Raw genomic sequence first — 21043 nt, forward strand, 5'->3', positions numbered from 1 at the left:
CCAAACTGAGGGGCATTCTGTAAAGTTCTGACCACTATTCTTCAAAAGTCAAGACTGAGTAATTGTTAACAATTGGAAGAGGCTAAGGAAACAGAACCATTAATCCTGGCTTGGACCCTGGAACAGAAAAAGTACATTAATGTAAAAATCCAAATAGAGTCTCTGAAACATTACAGTATTATGCCAATGTTAATTTCTTAGTTTTGATAGCAGTACCATGGTTGTGTAAGATGGTAACATTAGAGGAAGCTGGATTAAAGGAACATTCTGTACTATGTTTGCAAGTATTAGATAAATTGAAAATTATTACAACTAAAAATTTATCAAAATATTTACAAATAGATTATATTATATATATATTTGAAAAAATATGAAATAAAACTTCCTTTCGAAAGAAGAATGGTAAGATCATGTATGGATGTGAGAGTTGGACTGTGAAGAAAGCTGAGCGCTGAAGAATTGATGCTTTTGAACTGTGGTGTTGGAGAAGACTCTTGAGAGTCCCTTGGACTGCAAGGAGATCAGCCCTGGGATTTCTTTGGAAGGAATGATGCTAAAGCTGAAACTGCAGTACTTTGGCTACCTCATGCGAAGAGTTGACTCATTGGAAAAGACTCTGATGCTGGGAGGGATTGGGGGCAGGAGGAGAAGGGGACAACAGAGGATGAGATGGCTGGATGGATCACTGACTGGATGGACATGAGTCTCAGTGAACTCCAGGAGTTGGTGATGGACAGGGAGGCCTGGTGTGCTGCGATTCATGGGGTCGCAAAGAGTCGGACACGACTGAGCGACTGAACTGAACTGAACTGAAGATCAAAGAACATGGAGATTCTAGAGAAAGATCTATATTTGAATTAGACTGAGCTCCATGAGTTCATGCAGTAGAACAACTAAGGATGGATATATTAAAACCATTTTTCTTTGCTCGTGTTTATGGACAGAGAATCTCTATACATTTTTATTCTCTTAGTTTGTGACACTGCAATGAAATTGTTTAAGGAAGGAATTCTGGTGAAATGAATTTTCTCAATTCAGTATTTATTTTTCTGGTAGAAAATTACTCTGGATATCCAACCATGAATAGTTAGGTCATAGAGAAGAATCAATCGCCTCACTATACACTATGGAGGGTAAAATGTGGGGAAACAACAGGTAAGTGGAAAGAGCACTAGTTTTGACCTAGCCTCACTGTATAGCATGACTTTGGGCACATTATTAACTTCTCAGAGCAGTTTTTTATTCTGTTTATTCCGTTGTAAACATTAAATGAGATAAGATGTGTAAAATACCTGTACATACTAGACATCCAATAAAAATAAATTCAAAAGCTTTGGTTGTTATATACCCAAGACTTTGCCATGAATGAACTATGGTGAATATAAAAATACATGGAATGAAATGGCTTATAATCTCAAGGGACGTTCAGACTTTGAGGAGAGATTAAAACATGCATAGGGGCTTCCCTGGTGGTGTGGTGGTTAAGATTCTGAGCTCCCAATGCAGGCGTCCAGTTTGATCCCTGGTCGAGAACTACATCCCACATGCTGCAACTAAGACCTGGAGGAGCCAAATAAACAAAAATAAATATTAAAATGTGTAGATGAAACAATTAGACAAAAAAATTACAGAGTTTAATTACAGAGTATTAAATTGTGTTGTAAAGATCGTTAAAGCAGTGATTAGAAAGGAAGAGAGTCCTTGTTGGCTTAAGTTTTATGAAAGAGGTTATCCTGAGAAAAGCATTTAGGAACTGGTGTACAAGTAATACTGGAGGAGGGCATGGCAACCATTCCAGTATTCTTGCCTGCAAGAGCCTGGTGGGCTGCAATCCGTGGGGTTGCAAAGAGTCAGACATGACTGAAGTGACTTAGCACACATGCATACATACAAGTAATAGCAACTAATATGTTTAGACAGCTTTAAGGTTTCTGAAAAGTTTTCACAAGCATTATACACTCAATATTCACAATCACCTTATGAAGTAAGTTTTATGAGCCCCATTTTAGAAATAAATTGAGACTCAGAGCTAAGTTTTTTGTTTTTGTCAAGGGGCAGAACTAGAACTCAAGCCTAGTAATGCTATGCAGTTTATGCTTGTTTTGTAAAAATATCTTATGCTTCCATGCATTTTCATAATTGTTTTCTCATCACCTGAAATAGTCATGTCAGAAGCTGGAGTCAGAGAGTCTAAGTGACCCATCCAGTTTTCCCTAACTAATTAGTTGGGAAAGCAGTACTAGAAACCATATTCCTGAATGTTCAGTGTACTCTTCCCTGGTTTCTACATTACCACATCCTTTTAATTTCCAGATGGAGAGAAGGGAGGGAAAAGGGGAGCAGTACTAGATTTGAATTGGCTCGGATACACACACATTTCCTCACAGAAAAATCTCAACGTTGCAGGATTTGCTCACTTGCTTTGTGCTGAGAATGACATATATGAATGGGACAAGTGAATTGCCACACTTAAATTGCTGGTAGTATGTTTCACCTCGTGATTCACATTCATGCTTTATTTTGGAATTCCTTGGGGGGCAGCAATTAACCAGGAAACCCTTCAATTCATATGACTATGGAGGGTTCTATTCCTTATCTAGCTGATTCTGGGCTAAATACAGACTGTTTTCATTTAAAGAAAAAAAAAAAAAACCCACATAATAAACCTAGACCTTTGGAACACCACAGTGCTCTTCGAGTTCAGGGAATACAAAGATCTAGGCCTTGATTCTATATGGTGATTTCACTATTATCTATTTCAACTCTACAGCACAAAATTATCCATCTTACTTTACACTTTCAGGATTTTATATACTTTCCAAGACAAATACAAGCTCTAGTTCAATCCAGAAGATGATATCTTCCCAAGTCAAAGTTGAACCAATTCTATTGTCACTCTTCCTCCAGCGACAATTACAAACTATCACACTTCACTGTACATGCTGCTGCTGCTAAGTCACTTCAGTCGTGTCCGACTCTGTATGACCCCACAGACGGCAGCCCACCAGGCTCCCCCATCCCTGGGATTCTCCAGGCAAGAACACTGGAGCGGGTTGCCATTTCCTTCTCACTGTACATAGTCTTTGTCTATTTTTGGCTCAAAGCCTGATCATCTTTGTCTTGGGATGGATATTCTCACCTTTCTCAGCTTCCATGTCTGCCCCATAACTACCGTGGGAATCTGGTTATTTCTTACTCCTTGTTAATTATGTCTGAGGATGCAAGGCGTCATCCTTTATACATTATGTCTGAAGATGCAAGCGTCAGGGCTTGGGATCGAGTATGACAGTGTGTAAGTGGGTTTTGACAGGTTGACGTAAAAGACTGTATATGAAGTTGTATTTTGGTGAAACTTTGTTAGAGAAAATGTACATTTATGAAATGCTGTTAGACGGGTTGTGACTGTGCTGAGTTGGTTTGTGAGGGCTGACGTGTATGTGTGCTACTATATAACAACGTAAGGAGCAGAAACTGACCGCCAACCCAGCCAGAGAGAGGCGGTACCTCAGGCCTTTGCTTGATTCAAACCGGAAAAACCTGTTGCGGGACTCCAAGCTCCCGCAGTTTCAGGTTGGCGTCCCCGCCAGCCGCGCGCAGATCCCCGCCGGGTAGTCGCGAGTCCAGCGCTTGACAGGAGAGCAGTCACGTGGCAGCCGCAAAGCGGCGCTTTGCGACCTCGATGACAGGCAAAATGTGCGACAGCCTTGGCTCTGGCCAACCAGGGGCGGAGGCGGCGGCCTGGGAGGAAGCGGAGGAGGCGGAGGCGGCCGTGGCGTTTGCCCGCCTGCTTTTTCGCTGTCTTTCTCCGCCCCCGCCGGTCTCGCCGCCGCTGAAGAGAGCCGGGTGCGCGGTGTCGCAACCTGCCTTCATCCTGGCCGGCGACAGTAAGACCGGACCCACATCCTTACCAACCTCTCTGTCTGGGAGGCTGCGGAGCGGGCTCTACAGGGTACAGGCGGGCGGCCCAGGCGCCTGAAGGTTACCGAGTGCATGAGCGCCTAGCCTCCCGCACTGCCCCGCCCGCCGGCCCGCCGGCCCGCCCGCCGGCTCGCCCGCCAGCCCTTCGGCGCCCGGCGGCGGCGGCGGCGGCGGCGACGGCCGCAGGAGGCGCAGTCTCCCTCCCAGGTGCGCGCTTCGCTCCCGGAGCCGCGGAACTCGGCGGCCGCCATGACGTCCAACATGGACCGGGAGATGATCCTGGCGGATTTTCAGGTGAAGTATTGGGCCCGATTGTCCTCCCATCTCCAACCTCGTGGCTTCCCAGTGCCCAAAGGGTGGCCTCTTCACAGCGTTTGTTTGAGCACAGCAGTGCTGTGTGGTTTAGGTTTTTTTTTATACAGTACCTGGCTTGGGATGTGTGTGTGTTGTGAGCTGTGGGGGATTATGGTGTGTTGGGGCGTGTGTAGAATGTGTTATGTACGGTTTGAATGTGGTTTATAGGGTGAGGTGGTATTGTGTTGGGTTGTTTTGTGTGTGGACTGTGTATTGTTTCCTGTATTATATGAAGAGTGTGTAGAGTTTGAAGGTATTAAATATGGGGCTTCTAAGTATGAGGTGCTTTGGGTGAGGAGTTTGGGTTGTTTATGAGGACAGTGTGCTGTGTGGAGTGTGGGTGTGGTGTTGTGGGTGTGGTGTATTAAGGGGAGAGTTAAAAAGAATGATGAGATGGTAAGGGTAGCAGGGCATTGTGCTGGTTTTGAAGGAGAATAAACATTTGAGACTTTGATGCCTAATTAGATTCTTTGGGTATAGGAAGATGAGGAGTGTATATATCAAAGTGAATTTACAAACTGAATTCACAAGTTGAATAAATTACCAATCCATGCTTTTGGACTCCCTTCCTCTACAGATTTGAATTACTTGGTTGGTGTTCTTTCTCCAGGAATAATTTAAAGGATGAGCTAAGATTATTTCTTAGTGAACCCAACTGTAGTGCCACTGGCATATGATTGTTTTAGGGAGACCCTTTGAAAGTAGAGCTGTATGCTTCACGAAGCACTTGGAGTTAGAATACCCTGTAAACACCACTTTTGCCTTTTGATGTTTGAAGAAAATGTTGTAGTGAGATGTTTTTAATCATTTATTTTGGCATTAACTTAGAAGCTTCAGTAACATATAGGCAGACATTTCCTTCCTTTAACGCTGTCATCATTGCACATGGTCTAACATTAGCTTAGTAGGCAGTATTTTTTCTTAATGATATTTTGTAGGGCTTTTCTTCTTTCTTTGATTTTTAAAGTTACTTATTCTTACAACTTTATATTCTGATGTCCATTTCCAGAGTTTGCTTTTAATTATCTAAGATACCTGCTACATTAGGGAAATGCATGTGTCTGCATTTCATTATACTGTAACTTTCAAACTCAGAAAGAGGTTCTGAAAAGTTGACCACAAGCTTTTGGTGCTTTGTAGGATTAGGATTGGCCTGAGATTTTCTGCCTAATTTCACTTTCTTTTTTCATTCTCCAATTCAGTCTTCTACCTAATGTGGAATATGATTGTGTGACAAAGGACTCTATATATCTAGAAATGGTTTTATCCTTTTGTAAAATTGTTCTGCTCTGGTAGGAACAGCTTTAGACTACAACAAAAAGGATAGTTTACTCATTAAAACTTACTCTAGTAACTTGTTGCTGTTTTCTCTCATTTGTGACAATTATTATGCTCAGATGTATTGGTTTTGGTCTGGAAATTTAGAATTCTTGTATTCAGAGGTAAAGTAAGATTTTCTGACAAGCTTTTCAGATTTTATTTTGAGCACATGAAAACATTCTAGTAAGTTTTTTTCTTCAAACAATTGGCAATGCTGTGAACAGTTGTTTACAAATGGAAAAAAGAAGCTTATGGCATCTGCATCAAACAATTATTTGCCAAATGGTGAGAGTTAATTTCATATTGTCAAATAGGAAGGAGAATATTATTGTAAAATAAAGTTATTTAGAAAACCGTACACAAGCATGTTAGCTTTTTGTGTATTTTAGGAACCTTGTATTCCTCTTGCAAATGATGATTCCAGATCAGTTTACTCCAGTGGACTTGGTTTTAAAATGGATTATTCTTCACTATGCTGTACACCTGAAACTAACACAGCATTGTAAATCAGCTGTGTGTGTGTGTGTGTGTGTGTGTGTGTGTGTGTTAGTTCCTCGGTCTTGTCCAACTCTTTGTGACCCCATGGACTGTAGCCCTCCAGGCTCCTCTGTCCATGGGATTCTCCAGGCAAGAATACTGGAGTGGGTTGCCATTCCCTTCTCCAGGGAAATCAGCTGTCTCCAATACAAAACAAAAATAAAAATTATTCTTTTAAATAATATTATGTAAAAGTTTTATAGAATTAACCTAAAAAAAAACATTTATCCAGTTACCAGAAACCAATCAATTTACTTTAAAAATTATAGCTTGAGATTTGAGATATAGATGTATGGATGATACTGGCTTCTTCTGTAACTGGACAAATTGATTTCCCCAGCAAGAGTGAACATAGTGTAATTATGTTCTGCTTATTTCATATGATTGTGAAAATTAATAATAGTTTTGAGCTCATTGCTGCCATTGTAGAAAAGGACATGATTTTAAAATGTGACTAAAATTTAAAATAATTACGTTTATGACGTTGATTATTGCTAGATAATAGGTTCTTACAAATACAGTGTCCAAATGTGGGAAAGTTCTTGAGAAGGATTTTGTATTCTCTCTAAATATTTCATCTTAATAAAGAAAGGACTTCTGGTGAAGTCAGTGGAGGAGTGGCTAACAATCATATGAGGTAAATAGAACATAATTTTACTATGTTGAGTTTTGGGTAGGGAAATTGATTTGACCAGTTATAGAAGAAGCATGTATCATTCAAGCATCTACATTCCAAGTCTTAGGCTATAATTTTTAAAAATTGCCTGGTTTCTTTTAATGGGATAAGTAGTGGATGAAAGATTATGGCTCACACTTAATGGAATACATTTGGTTTTGTAGGTGAGTGAACCAATTACAAAGCAAATATATTTCCAATTGTCTTCTAAAAGATTTCTCCCCCTCAACCCCAAGTAAAAGCAGCTACCAATTGGAAAAAATGTTAAATTGTGGTGAAATACGCATAAGATAAAATTTGCCATCTTAACTATTTTCAAGTTAAGAGATTTGAGATAGAGATGCGTGGATGACAGTTCAGTGGCTTTAAGTATGATCACAGTTGTGGAACCAACCATCTTCAAAACTCTTTTTATCTTGCAAAACTGTAACTCTGTTTCTATTAAATAACTTCCCATTCTTCCTTCTCTCCAGTCCCTGGCAACCACCATTCTTTCTGTCTCTGTGAATATGAATGCTCTAGGTACTTTAGATAAGTGGAATCATACAGTATATGTTCTTTTGTGACTTACTTATTTCACTTAGAATAATGGCCCCAATATTCATCCATGTTGTAGCATGTGTCAGGATTTCCTTCCTTTCTAATATTATTGAATACATGGAATAATATAATGGAATATGGAATATAATGGACTATTAATAATACTCCATTTTGTGTAGGTACCACATTTTGTTGATCCATTCATCTGCCAGTGGACACTTTTCGCCCATGTTTTGGCTATTGTGAATCATTGATGTTCTACATGGGTGTTCAAATATCTCTTTAAGTCCCTGTTCTCAATTCTTTTGGATATATGCCCAGAAGTAGAATTGCTAGATCATATTGTATTTCTATTTTTAATTTTTTTAGGAATTGCCTATTGTTTTCCATAGTGGTTGCATCCCCAAAATTGAGTGGAGAGAATGACAACATAGTGTTTAATCAATTATTTGTAAATTCCACTCTGAACAAGTAAGTTTGGAACTTAGAATAGTCTAACAAAAATCAGCTTTAAATGTAAATAGTGTTAGCATAGTATATTACTGGTAAAGGAATGAGTAGACTAGTACACCTACAGTTCTGGCTAACCAGAATGAGGAGGGGGTGTAAAGGAATTTCCTGGGTTTAAAAAACAGGCAGGCACTGATGAATTGTGAGTTTTTCCCCTTCCTTAAGGTCTTTTTTTATAACAAAGAGATGCATTCAGGTGAAAATTCCAAATCTTTTTGTAATTGTATAATTCTTTGAATTTTTTTAAAGGTTGAGGTATAGAACAAAAATCATTTGATCAAACAAACTCTTGATACTGTATTTGATTTGCTTACAGATGAGAAAACACTTTTGCAAACAAAATTGTAGTTGCTATTTAGTAAATAGTTACCTTTTACTTTAATTCTAGATGAACAGAAGAATGAGTCTTCTCTCTTCCCCATCCCTTTAACTTTTCAATTAATACTATGCCAAATTGTTTTTCATTTAAGATACTTTTTTTACTTATACTTTTTTTTTTTTTTGAGAGCAAAATGAGTGGTGTAGCAATTTAGTGTCACATGTGCGTCACATATTTTTCTGTTTCTTGGTAACCGATAATACAGACACATAGATTAGAGTTCTACTCAAGTGAAGCAAAAGCAACTCTAACTAGTAGTAATATTTTCTTTCAGACTTTTTCTTAAACAAAACTCATCTGCTTTGCTAAAAAAGTATTTTTTTCTTGAATCTAGTTCTGTTGGTCACAATAAGAAGACCTTTATTTCTTCTCTAATTTGGCACTGATTTTGATGTTACTTCAGTTGTGTATCCTGGATGACACAATTGTGCGTTTGTTTTCCACTCCTGGTCTTTCCCGCTAGTAATACCTTTGTTACCTAAATTGCTTTGTACATTTACATTTATTGGATTATCAATATAATAAATTTTCATTTGCCTATCAATTCCTCTCTGAAGCATGAACTCTTCATGACACTACTGGTCTACCCTTTCATTACATTTTTTCCTTCTAAGTAAAGCTGTGAATCCTCCTGTCTTTCTCAGTTTGACACAAAGAGTTATCTTCTACAAAAGAGGATATCAGACTGTGAATAGAATTGGTACTAATCAGACAGACAGGTTTCCTTGGTGATATTGTGAATCAGGGACCAAACTAAGTATTCATGGAACATCATCTTTACTTCCTGGGAAGTTATCTTGGGTGAGATTGAGTGCTATGGTAGGAAGTAGTCTTGTTACTCTTTTTTCTTTTCTTTTCTTCACTGTCCCTTTATTTTTAGAGGGACAAATCATATTGTTTTGTGTTTGGATGGTTGGTCATTGTGGAAATAAGGTTTTGGCATGTAGGTTAAAGTTTAGTAAATAGTGGTTAAGAGAATGGACTTTGATGTCCGATTATTTAGATTAAAATCACAGCTCTGCCTCTTACTCATCTTGTCATTTTTGACCAGTTACTTCATACCACTTCGCTTCAGTTTTCCCATAGGAAAAATGAGTTAAAGTGATTAGAACAGATGTCTGATATAGAAAGTGTTTAATAAATTTTAGCTGTTATTTTCATTGTTGACAGTTTTAAGGTACACACTTGTTTCCTGCAGGGGACTTCAGAGATCATCTGTTTCTAGCTTCTCATTTTTCCTTTTGTGGAAGTTGAGACACAGAAAAGGGAAGTGACTTGTCCAAGGTCATGAACTGGTTTGAAACAAAGGTTTTATTCAGGTGTATATAAGATTGTTCATTTTCTAGCTTAATTTGTCAGATAGCTTGAATTTCCAAGGGAAAACAAGATCCACCACTTAGAAATTTCTCTAAATTGATAAAACTTATGTATAAATAAAGAGTTCCTGGCATATAGCAGACATGCCAGAAGGAAGGAAGGGAGGGAAGAAAAGGAGGAGGAAGGGAGGGACTGATCTCCCTAGACTGCCATTCAGTCCAGTCCAGTGCCATGCTTCTAACCTCACAGGTGGTCAGAAACTGTGGAATGGAAGACTTCAGATTTGTTGAGTGTGGTTGGGTGGATGCCTATTGTTTGCCAGACAGGTTTTATGGACTCTGTAGTTCAAGGGTCAGGAAACTGTAATCTATAAGCTGGTTGTCTGTTTTTATAAATAAAGATTTATTGACACACAGCCACACCCATTCATTTACCTGTTTTCTATGACTGCTCTGTGAGTAGTTGAGACAGAGACTTCATGGCCCACAAACTTAAAATATTTACTATCTGGGCTTTTAAGATAAACTTATCTACCTTTTCCCATAACATACCCCTCAGCCCACCCCATGATATCAGTACTTTTCTTTCTAGGTTTTAGTAACTCTAAAGTGAGAACATTTGAATGTATCACAGGCCACGTTATATGTTTACTCTTCTATAGGAGGCACTTAGGCTAACTAGAGCTGTTTTTTTTTTTTTTTTTTTTGCTTTGGCTTGTGGTTTTCTGAGAGAGTCATTTATCCTTTCTGGATATCAGTTACTCAGAATACAAGATGGAGATCTGTTTAGAGCCCTATCTACTTGAACATAAAAGATTGGACTAGATCAGGTGTTCAGATAGAGTCTGAATAATCACTTGATGTTGGGGACATTCAGATATAATTTAGGTAGTTTATCTAGCTTTGTTGTGTTGTTCTTTAGTCGCTAAGTCATGTCTGACTCTTTGCGACCAACCCTATGGACTGTATTCCTCCAGACTCTTCTGTCCATGGGATTTCCCAGGCAAGAATACTGGAGTGGGTTGTCACTTCCTTCTCCAGGGGATCTTACTGATCCGGGGATTGAACCTGTGTTTCCTGCAATGGCAGGAGGATTCGTTACCACTGAGCCACCAGAGAAGCCAGTTTATCTAGCTTGTTGAGTTCATGTGCATGCTAAGTCTCTTCAGTTGTGTCCAACTCTTTGCGTCCTATGGACTGTAGCCTGTCAGTCTCCTGTCCATGGAATTCTCTAGGCAAGAATACTGGAGTGGGTTGCCATGCCCTCCTCCAGGGGATCTTCCTGACCCAGGGATCAAATTCGCTTCTCTTATATCTCCTGCACTGGCAGGCTGATTCTTTACCTGGGAAGCCCTTATCTAGCTTAAGGTATTAGCAAGCTACATCCTGAGTGCCAAATCACCATCTTTTTTTTTTTTAGTGAAGCCTTATTGGAAGACAGTTATGCATAATCATTTATGTATTGTCTCTGGCCACTTTTGCCCTTGTTATCAGAGTTGAGTAGTTCATTGCATGGTCTGCAGAGCCCTGGCTCTTACAGGAAAGTTTACTGATCCCTGGTCTAGATAAGTGGTTTTCAGCTTTGGATGATTTCTGTGCCCCAGAGAACATTGGGCAGTTTCTAGAAACATTTTTGGCTGTCACAACTGGGGGGTGCTGCTGGCATTTAGTGGATAGAGGCCAGGGTTCTGCTAAATATTGTACAATGCAGTAGACATCCCATGATGATGATGAATTATCTGCCTTAGAATTTCAATAGTGCTAAAAACCACTGGTCTAAATTAGTGGTTCTCAATCTTTAGCTTGCATAAAAATAACTGGGGAAGAAAATGAAAGTGTTAGTCACCCAGTCGTGTCCCACTCTTTGTGACCCCATGGACTGTAGCCTACCAGACTCCTTTGTTCACGGAATTCTCCAGGCAAGAATACTGGAGTGGGATGCTATTTCCTTCTCCAGGGAATCTTCTCAACCCAGGGATTGAACCGAGGTCTCCCTCATTGTGGGCAGACTCTTTACCGACTGAGCCACTAGGGAACACCAAAAAAAAAACAACCTGGGAGGACTTGTTAAATCACGAGACCAGAGTTTTTGATTGAGTAGATCGTGGGTGGTGCTTGCAGATTTGCATTTCTACCAGGTTCTCAGGTTATTCTGATGTTGCTGAATCTGTGGATTAGAGAACAACTGAACTAAATTATTTTTGATGTTACATTCATTCCTGTGATTCTTTGATTTTGTGATCTTAAGTATTCTTCCATTTTTTATGACTTAGAAAAATTTGAGTATTTCAGTGTATACTTGATGCTGATAATAAAATGTGGTGTTTCATGAGTCTATATGTTTGAAGGCTTAGTTTTCATATCCCTTTGAGTGTGTGCGTGCTCAGTTGTGTCTGACTCTTTGTGACCCTATGGACTATCGCCCGCCAGGCTCCTCTGTCCATGGGATTCTCCAGGCAAGAATACTGGAGTGGGTTGCTGTTTATCCCTCCAGGAGATCTTCTCAAACCAGGTCTTGAATCCGTGTCTCCTGCATCTCCTGCATTGGGAGGTGGATTCTTTACCACTGAGCCACCTGGGAAACCCTCATATCCTTTTGGAGTACTTCTGTTTGTCTTTCAAAATCCTTGCCTACCTTTTTCTTATTTAATTACATTAATATTCTGTGCCCAGTTAGTGTTAATCATTTCTTCTTATATATCTTGTACATATTCTCTTCTTTTGAGTCTTATATCAGATTGTTGCTAATCACTTACCATGTTTCTTTCCTCTACTGTGAGCTGTTTGAACAACTACCTGGATCTTAACCACTGTTCCTGTAGTATCTATTAAGAGGTGCTCAGTGAATATTTTTGAAGGAATATTATGAATATTGGCTGTTATGGTACAAATAAATGGAGTAGAATTGTAAAATTTTATGTATTTTTAAGTGCCTACTGTTTTGTGACATATAGTTTTGAATAAGTAAATCTGTCATTGGGAGAGTAAAAATTAGACTCATTTATTGAATTGAGGGTTATAACTTCAAGGTGAGCCATTTATAGAGAAGTTCAAAACACCTACCCTCTGTGTTAGCTTTTATAGAGGACTCAGTAAGATAATGTGGCAAAATATAGGGCTTGAGGCCATGACCTTTGTAAAATTTGAATGCTATCACTGAATTGCCTTATGTTACCACTCTACCTGATTACATTTTCACTCAAACTGTTTTTAAGGCAGAAATTCTAATCTCAAATCAAAATTTCTTACCATGTTAAATCATTAATCATTTTAAGGTAAATTTGAGAAGCAAAATTAACGGAATAATTGTACCAGTCTTTATACTTATTTGTGGTTATAGAGGAAAAATTGAGATAGAATGAGATATCAAGTTATGGTAAAGAAAAGTAGAAAAGTTTGCAGGTTATATGCACCTTAATGGCGTTAGAGTTAGGTTCCGTCACATTCCCCTCCCTTCCTCCCCTCCCCTCCATCCCAGAGTTCATGTGCTTTAAGGACTGAACTATAATAGAAAAATGTTAGAGGAAAGTTTTGTCTCTTGTGCTCTCCTGGCATCCCACTCTCTTTCTCTCAAGGGAAGAATAGTGGTTAAACTGTTTTTTTTTTTTAAAAAAAAAAACTGTTTAAACTGTTTTTAAAGTCAATTTTAGTCATATTCTTTGGCATCTTTAAAGCGAGATGGAGACATGATTGATCGTTTTTATTTTAGGTTTAATGAGGAAGGAATAATAATATTAGCATATAGCTTTTGACTAGTTTGTATGTGCCAGATATTGTGCTAGGTTCTTAACGTCTAAATTCTACAGCAACCCTGTCTTGGATTTCAGAGATAACCACGGTTTCTGTATAACTTGTCAGAGTCCTGACTGCTGCTGCTTTTGTTTCTGATTATATTTTCAAGGATATTTGTGCAGTGAGAAGCCTTGGAAGATAGAGGTAGTATCTCTCTCTGGAGCAAAGGGTAAGCACGCACAGTGTCCATTTAAAAAGAATTCGGTGCTCCAGGCTCTGGGCTCCTTCTCTGTAATACAGTCCACTGTACGTGCAGGTATCGTGTGGACTGCTTTGTTTGTGTCATGCAGTGGGAAATTGAACTAGGAAACTGTGCAAGAAAATTCTGATATTTTGACTACAAATATTGCCATGAATCATAAAGTTCATTGTCTCCAACTCAGGAGTCTAGGTCTTCTGCCAGCATCCATGAAACTGGCAGGCTCCAACCTCGTTTGCAAGCAGGGTGAAAATCACATATCCTTCAGTTCTCTTAGCAGTTCTAGCAATAAGGATGGGATGTTGACAGACACTTAACTTTCTGGAAGAGGAAGACTGAGGGCCTTATGGGCTGGTTAATAATTTGAGGGAAGTCCTTGGGAATTGGTAGTGAATGTGTTGACAGAACTGAGTGGTTCTCTACTTTCTTGCCTATTAATGAGGAGGAAGTAAGTAGGTGGTTGCAGACTGAGTACCAGGAAGTAGGTTCAAAGACAGCTGCCTAAACAGTCCTCTGGTTGTGGCTTGTTGTTGTCATAGCCTGCTGGGCTCCTCTGTCTAGGGATTTCCTAGGTAAAAATTCTGGAGTGGTTGTCATTTCCTTCTTCACTGGTTGTGGCTAACTTTCAACAACTCTCAAATGTCCTCTTAGATGGAGGGAATGTTTTCCACCAATTTGTCAGTCAGACTCAGATTCTGACGCTCCACAATGTAGCAAATAGCAATAAGATTTGTCCTGGCTGGGCAGAAGGTTCTGCCTCCTTTCAGACATTTACAGATGTATATACACCTACATTTGAATGTGAAAGGAGTCAAATTTACAGTCCCGTGGACAGAAAGCAAAATTATTAGAACTTTCACTGGTTTGTCTGAGAGATCAGAGGATGAGGGTGCATAATGTCTTGTAGCTCAGCCCCTCCTTTGAAGGAAGCTTTATTCCCAACTTCATTATCTAAAGCAAAGCCAGTGACTCAGTGAGGTCCTCAATTTATTAAGGTTTCCCTAAACCTGGACCTGGTTCACCCGTGGTTCAGCCAAGCTGAAATGGGTTGTGTCTGCTTGTCGTTTGTGACTGTTCAGCCTCTGCACCAGCTATGCAGACTAGTAATGACTGTAATTGCTGTGTTCAGTGTATAGAACTCAAGAGTGTTCTTATAGGTCTGGCCTATCCTTTCCTTCATGAGACTTGTTGTATTTCTATTGACCCTTGGCCTGTAGCCAGTGGCCCAGCTATTTGGTCTGCCACTTGGAAACTATAGACTGACAGATTAAAGACAGCTTTCTTTGAAGCTGTGAACTATGGAAACAAATTATAGCTGCTGATCAAACTGTCTGAATCACTCATGTAGATGCCCACAGTAAGGGCTTTTTCTCTGATGAAGCCCCCTGGAATCAAGCTTCTGATTGAGCCTGTACTGCCCAGAGCCATTACTGTTGGCCAGGATCCATCATCATATCAGATGTGACAACATATTAACTATCATAAAGTGTGTGTAAAGTAAAAGACTGTATTTCTGATGCAGAGGGAACCATTGCATGCCAGACTTGTGACTCCTCCCAAAAGTTGACCTGTTTGTCACATGAGAGAAGCCACATTGCCTGGGATGTGGCCTCTGCTTGCTTTTGGCAGGGTAAATAAATTGGACCTTGACCTCCCTCTCTGAAATATCAGCAGTGCCTCACTGTTCTTGGTCCAGTAAGCTGACTGGCTACGCCATTTTGGCTCTTGAAACTAATTGTGCTCTACTTTCCATCTTTCTGGACCTTTTGCAGTCTGACAATGGTGTTGTTTTTATTGCAAAAGTCAGTAGTGAGCTGACAGTCAAGGTATTTGAGGGACCTTTGATGCACTCTACCATTCACAGCTTTTTGATTGTCATTCCTATGATTTCTCTTAACCTTATGGACAGGTCTATTGGAAATATCAGGAGTTGGCCTCCAGATTCTTCACTTTCATGCAAAACACCTTGCAGCACTTCCTGATGCCTACCCCAGCCCCACACCATAGCCTTCAGTTAAAGATTCTGTGGGGCAGATTACTGGTGGGCCTGGTCAGCTGGGACGGTTTGGATTAACTGCCTTCATTAATTCCTGTCAACAACAAGGATTAAGCTCAATTGTAGGAATTGAATTGGGAACCCTAAGGCCACCACTTAAATGGGACATCATGTTGAGACACAAGTTAATAGTGCCTCCAGACTGATGTAGGGACCACTTGGAAGGAACCAACAATTGTGAACAACCCACTCTTTCTAGGTGCACTGTGTCTGCCTTCAGGACTGTATTTCTTGTGTGGAAACCAGGCATTAATTCCCCTTCCTCCAAAAAATATGGACTCCTTCACCTTTTGAATATTTAAGTAAACATCACCAGTAGATCTTGTAGCCTTCATATGACTGCCAAGATCTCTCCCAAATGAGGCTATCTTTGGGAAAGCCTCGCAGAGTGATTTTTGATTTGTTATTTGCGTGCACCCTGTGGACAGTTATCTCTCAGAGGGAAGTCATTCAATTAGAATAGGTGGTTCAAAATTTGTTCCTGACTTTTTAGCTGAAGTGATCAGTGGATCATCTTAGCTCTGGAAAGCATTCAGGTCAGCCTCAAGTCACAAGTTGATGAAATTGCCCTATACTTCTTTCCTGTGGGTCAGGGCAGAGTCTGTATAATTGTTAATTCATTCCCTTGTTCTAGATTAATGCCTTGGGCCAAGTGAAAAGGTTAATACAGAAACTGAGAGAAAGCTATCAGACTTTTTTTTTTTAAAGATTTTAGTTTTTGACTGGTTTGGATCCTTGATGCTGTGCACAGGCTTTTTCCAGTTGCGGTGAGCTGGGGTGGTCTTTGTACTGGTGCTCGGGCTTCTCTTTGCGATGGCTTCTCTTGTTGCAGAGCGTGGGCTCTAGGTGAGCAGGCCTCAGTAGTCGCAGCATGTAGATTGAGTAGTTTCCGTACGTAGGCCCTGGAGCACTGGCTCAGTAGTTGTGGCTCACAGGCCTTACAGCAGGTAGGATTGAGCTAGTGTCCCCTGCATAGACAGGTGGGTTCTTAACCACTAGACCACCAGGGAAGCCCCACACACTTTTCTGAGGTAAACCCTGATGACTTATCTGATTTTTTTCATATTACTTGGGTGTGGAACCCTGAGGAACATGGATGAAATAAATTTTGAAGGTTGGCATCATCCTGCTGACTGTTGATAGTTGCCTTAATTAAATGTTGTATGAGACAAATTAGATAGATTTAGCCCTAGCTTCTGCCAATCAGATTAATCACAGTGGCTGCTGGAGTGGTATACCCATGAGAAACTTTTCAGTGGCAGAAATGGTTAGGATTGAGGGGTAGATATTGTTGGGAGATGGTTTTCTGTGTCTCTTCTATTTCTGCATGTCTTATGAATAGAGACACTGGTTGTTCCAAACTGCTGTTTTCAAGGGTGTTGGATTGTGACCAGCCATGGTCACATGTCTCCTTCCAGACCAAAGGGCAAGTTTGCTTATGGCCTGGAAAATAAAGATAAACAAAGTAAAGAGTGGGCATGCTTACTGTCCACGATAAAAGATTCATGTTCGGACTTGTCTGATGGTCCAGTGGATAAGAATCCATCTGCCAATACAGGAGACACGGGTTCACTCCCTGGTCTGGGAAGATTCCATATGTTGTGAAGCAAAGCCAGTATACCACAACTACTGAGCCTTCCTCCAGCATTCATGAAATTATAACAGGCTGCATTGTTAGCATGCAAGTAAGTTGAGAGTAATATTTGATGCTTCACAGTTCTTACCACCATGAAAGGTTGGTAATCCCTCATGGTACAGATTGATTTTGGAGATACTTGTAATTACTACTAACGTTTACTGAGCATTACTTTTTACTGGTGTCTGTGATGTGTTTTATCTGCATTATCCAAACTAATTGGTATATGACATCTAATCTGTGGTAGCTCTTGTTATTATTCCCATTTAAAAGATGAAAAAATGGAGGTGTAAAGAGGTTAAGTAGTTATCTAATGACAGCTAGTCATAACAAGACTGGTTTTGGAACTCAGTTCTAGTCTGTGAAATTATATATATACACATTTCTTAAATGGGGGTGCTGCTGCTGCTGCTGCTGCTAAGTCGCTTCAGTCGTGTCCGACCCCATAGACGGCAGCCTACCAGGCTCCCCCGTCCCTGGGATTCTCCAGGCAAGAACACTGGAGTGGGTTGCCATTTCCTTCTCCAATGCATGAAAGTAAAAAGTGAAAGTGAAGTCGCACAGTCGTGTCCGACCCTCAGCGACCCCATGGACTGCAGCCTTCCAGGCTCCTCCGTCCATGGGATTTTCCAGGCAAGAGTACTGGAGTGGGGTGCCATTGGCATGCTAGGGAGTACCCAAAGCTACAGAATAAATATGCACATTTTGTAGGACCAATTTACGAGAATAAACAAAATATATGTTTTTAAAGAATTAAAGACAGTTATCATGAAAGTGGAGCCTATTACACAGAGTGAAGTAAGCCAGAAAGAAAAACACCAATACAGTATACTAACTCATATATATGGAATTTAGAAAGATGGTAACGATAACCCTGTATGCGAGACAGCAAAAGAGACACAGATGTGTAGAACAGTCTTTTGGACTCTGTGGGAGAGGGAGAGGGGGGGATGATTTGGGAGAATGGCATTGAAACATGTATCAGTTTAGTTCAGTTCAGTCGCTCAGTCATGTCCGACTCTTTGTGACCCCATGAATCGCAGCAAGCCAGGCCTCCCTGTCCGTTACCATCTCCCGCAGTTCACTCAAACTCATGTCCATCGAGTCAGTGATGGCATCCAGCCATCTCGTCCTCTGTCATCCCCTTTTCTTCCTGCCCCCAACCCCTCCCAGCATCAGAGTCTTTTCCAATGAGTCAACTCTTCGCATGAGGTGGCCAAAGTACTGGAGTTTCAGCTTTAGCATCATTCCTTCCAAAGAACACCCAGGGCCGATCTCCTTTAGAATGGACTGGTTGGATCTCCTTGCAGTCCAAGGGACTCTCAAGAGTCTTCTCCAACACCACAGTTCAAAAGCATCAATTCTTCGGTGCTCAGCTTTCTTCACAGTCCAACTCTCGCATCCATACATGACCACTGGAAAAACCATAGCCTTGACTAGATGAACCTTTGTTGGCAAAGTAATGTCTCTGCTTTTCAATATGCTATCTAGGTTGGTCATAACTTTTCTTCCAAGGAGTAAGCGTCTTTTAATTTCTTATCATATAAGAAACTAACCGCTGGTCCAGGTTCGATGCAGGATATAGGATGCTTGGGGCTGGTGCACTGAGACGACCCAGAGGGATGGTATGGGGAGGGAGGAGGGAGGGGGGTTCAGGATGGGGAACATGTGTACACCCATGGCAGATTCATGTTGATGTATGGCAAAACCAATGCAATATGGTAAAGAAATTAGCCTCCAATTAAAATAAATTTAAATAAAAAAATTAAAGATAGTTATCATGAAGTAAATATAAAATTTGCATGAATTTTAAATAGAAAAGGAAATTTCAAAGAAATTGTAAAAATGTGGCCTGCTTTTCTTTGGGTCATCTCCTCCCCTCCCGTGAGAGAACATGTTTTCCTCTATTATTCTGACTACAGTAGAGGAAAATATTAATAAGAACTGCATTTTACATGGTAGCCTTAAGAGAAAAACACCAAGATGCCTCCAGTTAGTTTTGATTTTCATCTTATTGTATATAGCTTTGTGAAACACAAAAAGGAAGAATAACGAGGTTTTTCTGGTGTCTCAGGATTTACTGAGGTTAATAGAGGAATCAAAGAAGAACAAAACTGGTATTCATTGACTTCTTATCTTGAAATTGTGTGTGGCAGTGGTTTCTATTGGGATTACTTAGTACTTTAGCAAGAGATTATCCTGTCACTGGTATTTTTTTTTTTTTACTTTACTTTTGCATTTATCAGGATTTGCATCATTTTGGGGCGTGCTGTCTGTTTGGGTATACTTGTGAGGTCCTGGTAGTGGGATGTGAAGCTAAAGTCCTTCTGTATCTATGGGGGATTGGCTCCACAAGTCCCTGAAGATACCCAAATCCCAGGATGTTTAAGTCCCTTACGTAGAATGGCCCAGTACAGTCTGCAGGTTTCACATCCATGGATACTGTAATGACATAGTGGCAAGAGTAATAGAGTTGATTCCACTGAATCAATCAAGTTGACCCCAAGTTGATATACATGAACTTTGTTTTACACTGTGTGTTTTTTTTTTTTTTTTTTTTGCATTGTATTTTTAAAAAAGAAAAACATTACTTAGTGATTATTTTGGGATAATGTAGTAAGATATTTTGCCACGGTTGACTGAATATTTGAGGAAATTAAATACTTAGGGTTTTGAAATATGATAAAATATATTAGGTTATGTTAAAAATGTTCTTATCCTTTAGAACTATATACAGAAATACTTACAGATGAAATGATATGATGTCCGGAATTTACTTCAGAACTCTCTGGGAGGTCTTTGCGGCTAGATTGATGGGGAATAAAACAAAAGTGGTTGTGCCTTGGTACTTGTTGACGAGGCTATTATGTTCATGGTTGTTCATTTTACTGTTAGCCTCTACTCTTGTATGTGCTATATCTTTTTCATAAAAAAGTAAAAAAGATGTTTTGCCAAAATAAAAGTTACTTCGGGGAGATTGTAAGCTTTAGGATAGTATCTTCATGTTCCAATGTACTGTAAGATTAGAGGAATAGGGATATGACTATTACAAGGAAGTTACAACAATCATAATAATGTTATATAATTCTAGCATTTTACCAATAAAGTTGGTAAATTTTTGTCTTCAATGTAAAATTTAAAGTAGCTTACTATTTAAATTTTCTTTCTTAAAAGCTTTAGCTGAAGTCTTGGAATAAAGGTTTCCTGAAAATAATCAATTTTCTAACTAAAATAAAAGAAACTTGTAAGGAATTAACTTTGTGTGCTAAATTTTAATAACTGAAGAGAAGAGTTATTTTGGCAAAGAGGTGTTAATGGCTTTTTTCTTTTTTTAAAGGAATATTTAAATAAAATCAGAAACCTAAGTACAAAAGACATATTAAGCAAAATAAAATCAGAAACCTAAGTACAAAAGATATATCAAGCAAAAGATAAAGGCCAGTTAGTGATATGTCATTTTCTGTGTATTGATACAGCCTGCTTTTTGCAGTGTCCTTTTAGTTTTCATTCTGCCTTTGTTGTCCCAGTAGAATAGCAAGTGATGATAATGTTTAAATATGTTTTTTTTCTTTCTGTCCTTTTCTTTCATTTTTATTATATATGCTTCAGGTGCATTATAATTCAACATCTTTATATACTACAAAGTGATCACCCCTAGAAGTCTAGTTACCCTTCATCACCATGTACTTAACCTCCTTTACCCTTTCATCCACCTCCAGCTCCTGTACTCTGATAACCCCTGATCTGTTCTCTGTATCTGTGAGACTGGTTTTGTTTTGTTTGTTCATTTGTTTTGTTTTAGATTCCACA

The 21043-nt window shown here is 39.6% G+C and overlaps 1 protein-coding gene and 1 long non-coding RNA gene across 4 annotated transcripts in view; one reads left to right on the forward strand and one right to left on the reverse strand.

Annotated features, from left to right (window-relative positions):
- Nucleotides 1–1232: 1232 nt before the first annotated feature.
- LOC139179809 (uncharacterized) lies at nucleotides 1233–3652 on the reverse strand. Its single transcript, XR_011564175.1, has 2 exons — nucleotides 3505–3652; nucleotides 1233–1560 (listed from the first exon to the last, which is right to left on the reverse strand). It is a non-coding gene; the product is annotated as an uncharacterized lncRNA (long non-coding RNA).
- Nucleotides 3653–3776: 124 nt separating this feature from the next.
- Nucleotides 3777–21043, forward strand: part of FAF1 (Fas associated factor 1) — a 497713-nt gene continuing 480446 nt past the window's right edge. Inside the window, exon 1 of one of the 3 annotated variants that reach the window (XM_070780362.1) lies at nucleotides 3777–4212. In XM_070780362.1, coding sequence (XP_070636463.1) covers nucleotides 4168–4212 — 45 coding nt within the window. In that variant the 5' untranslated portion in view covers nucleotides 3777–4167. The remainder of the gene's footprint in view (nucleotides 4213–21043) is intronic. The other 2 variants (XM_070780369.1, XM_070780377.1) reach the window with 2 other exon arrangements.

The sequence above is a fragment of the Bos indicus genome, chromosome 3, assembly GCF_029378745.1.
Source record: "Bos indicus isolate NIAB-ARS_2022 breed Sahiwal x Tharparkar chromosome 3, NIAB-ARS_B.indTharparkar_mat_pri_1.0, whole genome shotgun sequence".
Classification (NCBI taxonomy): Eukaryota; Metazoa; Chordata; class Mammalia; order Artiodactyla; family Bovidae; genus Bos; species Bos indicus.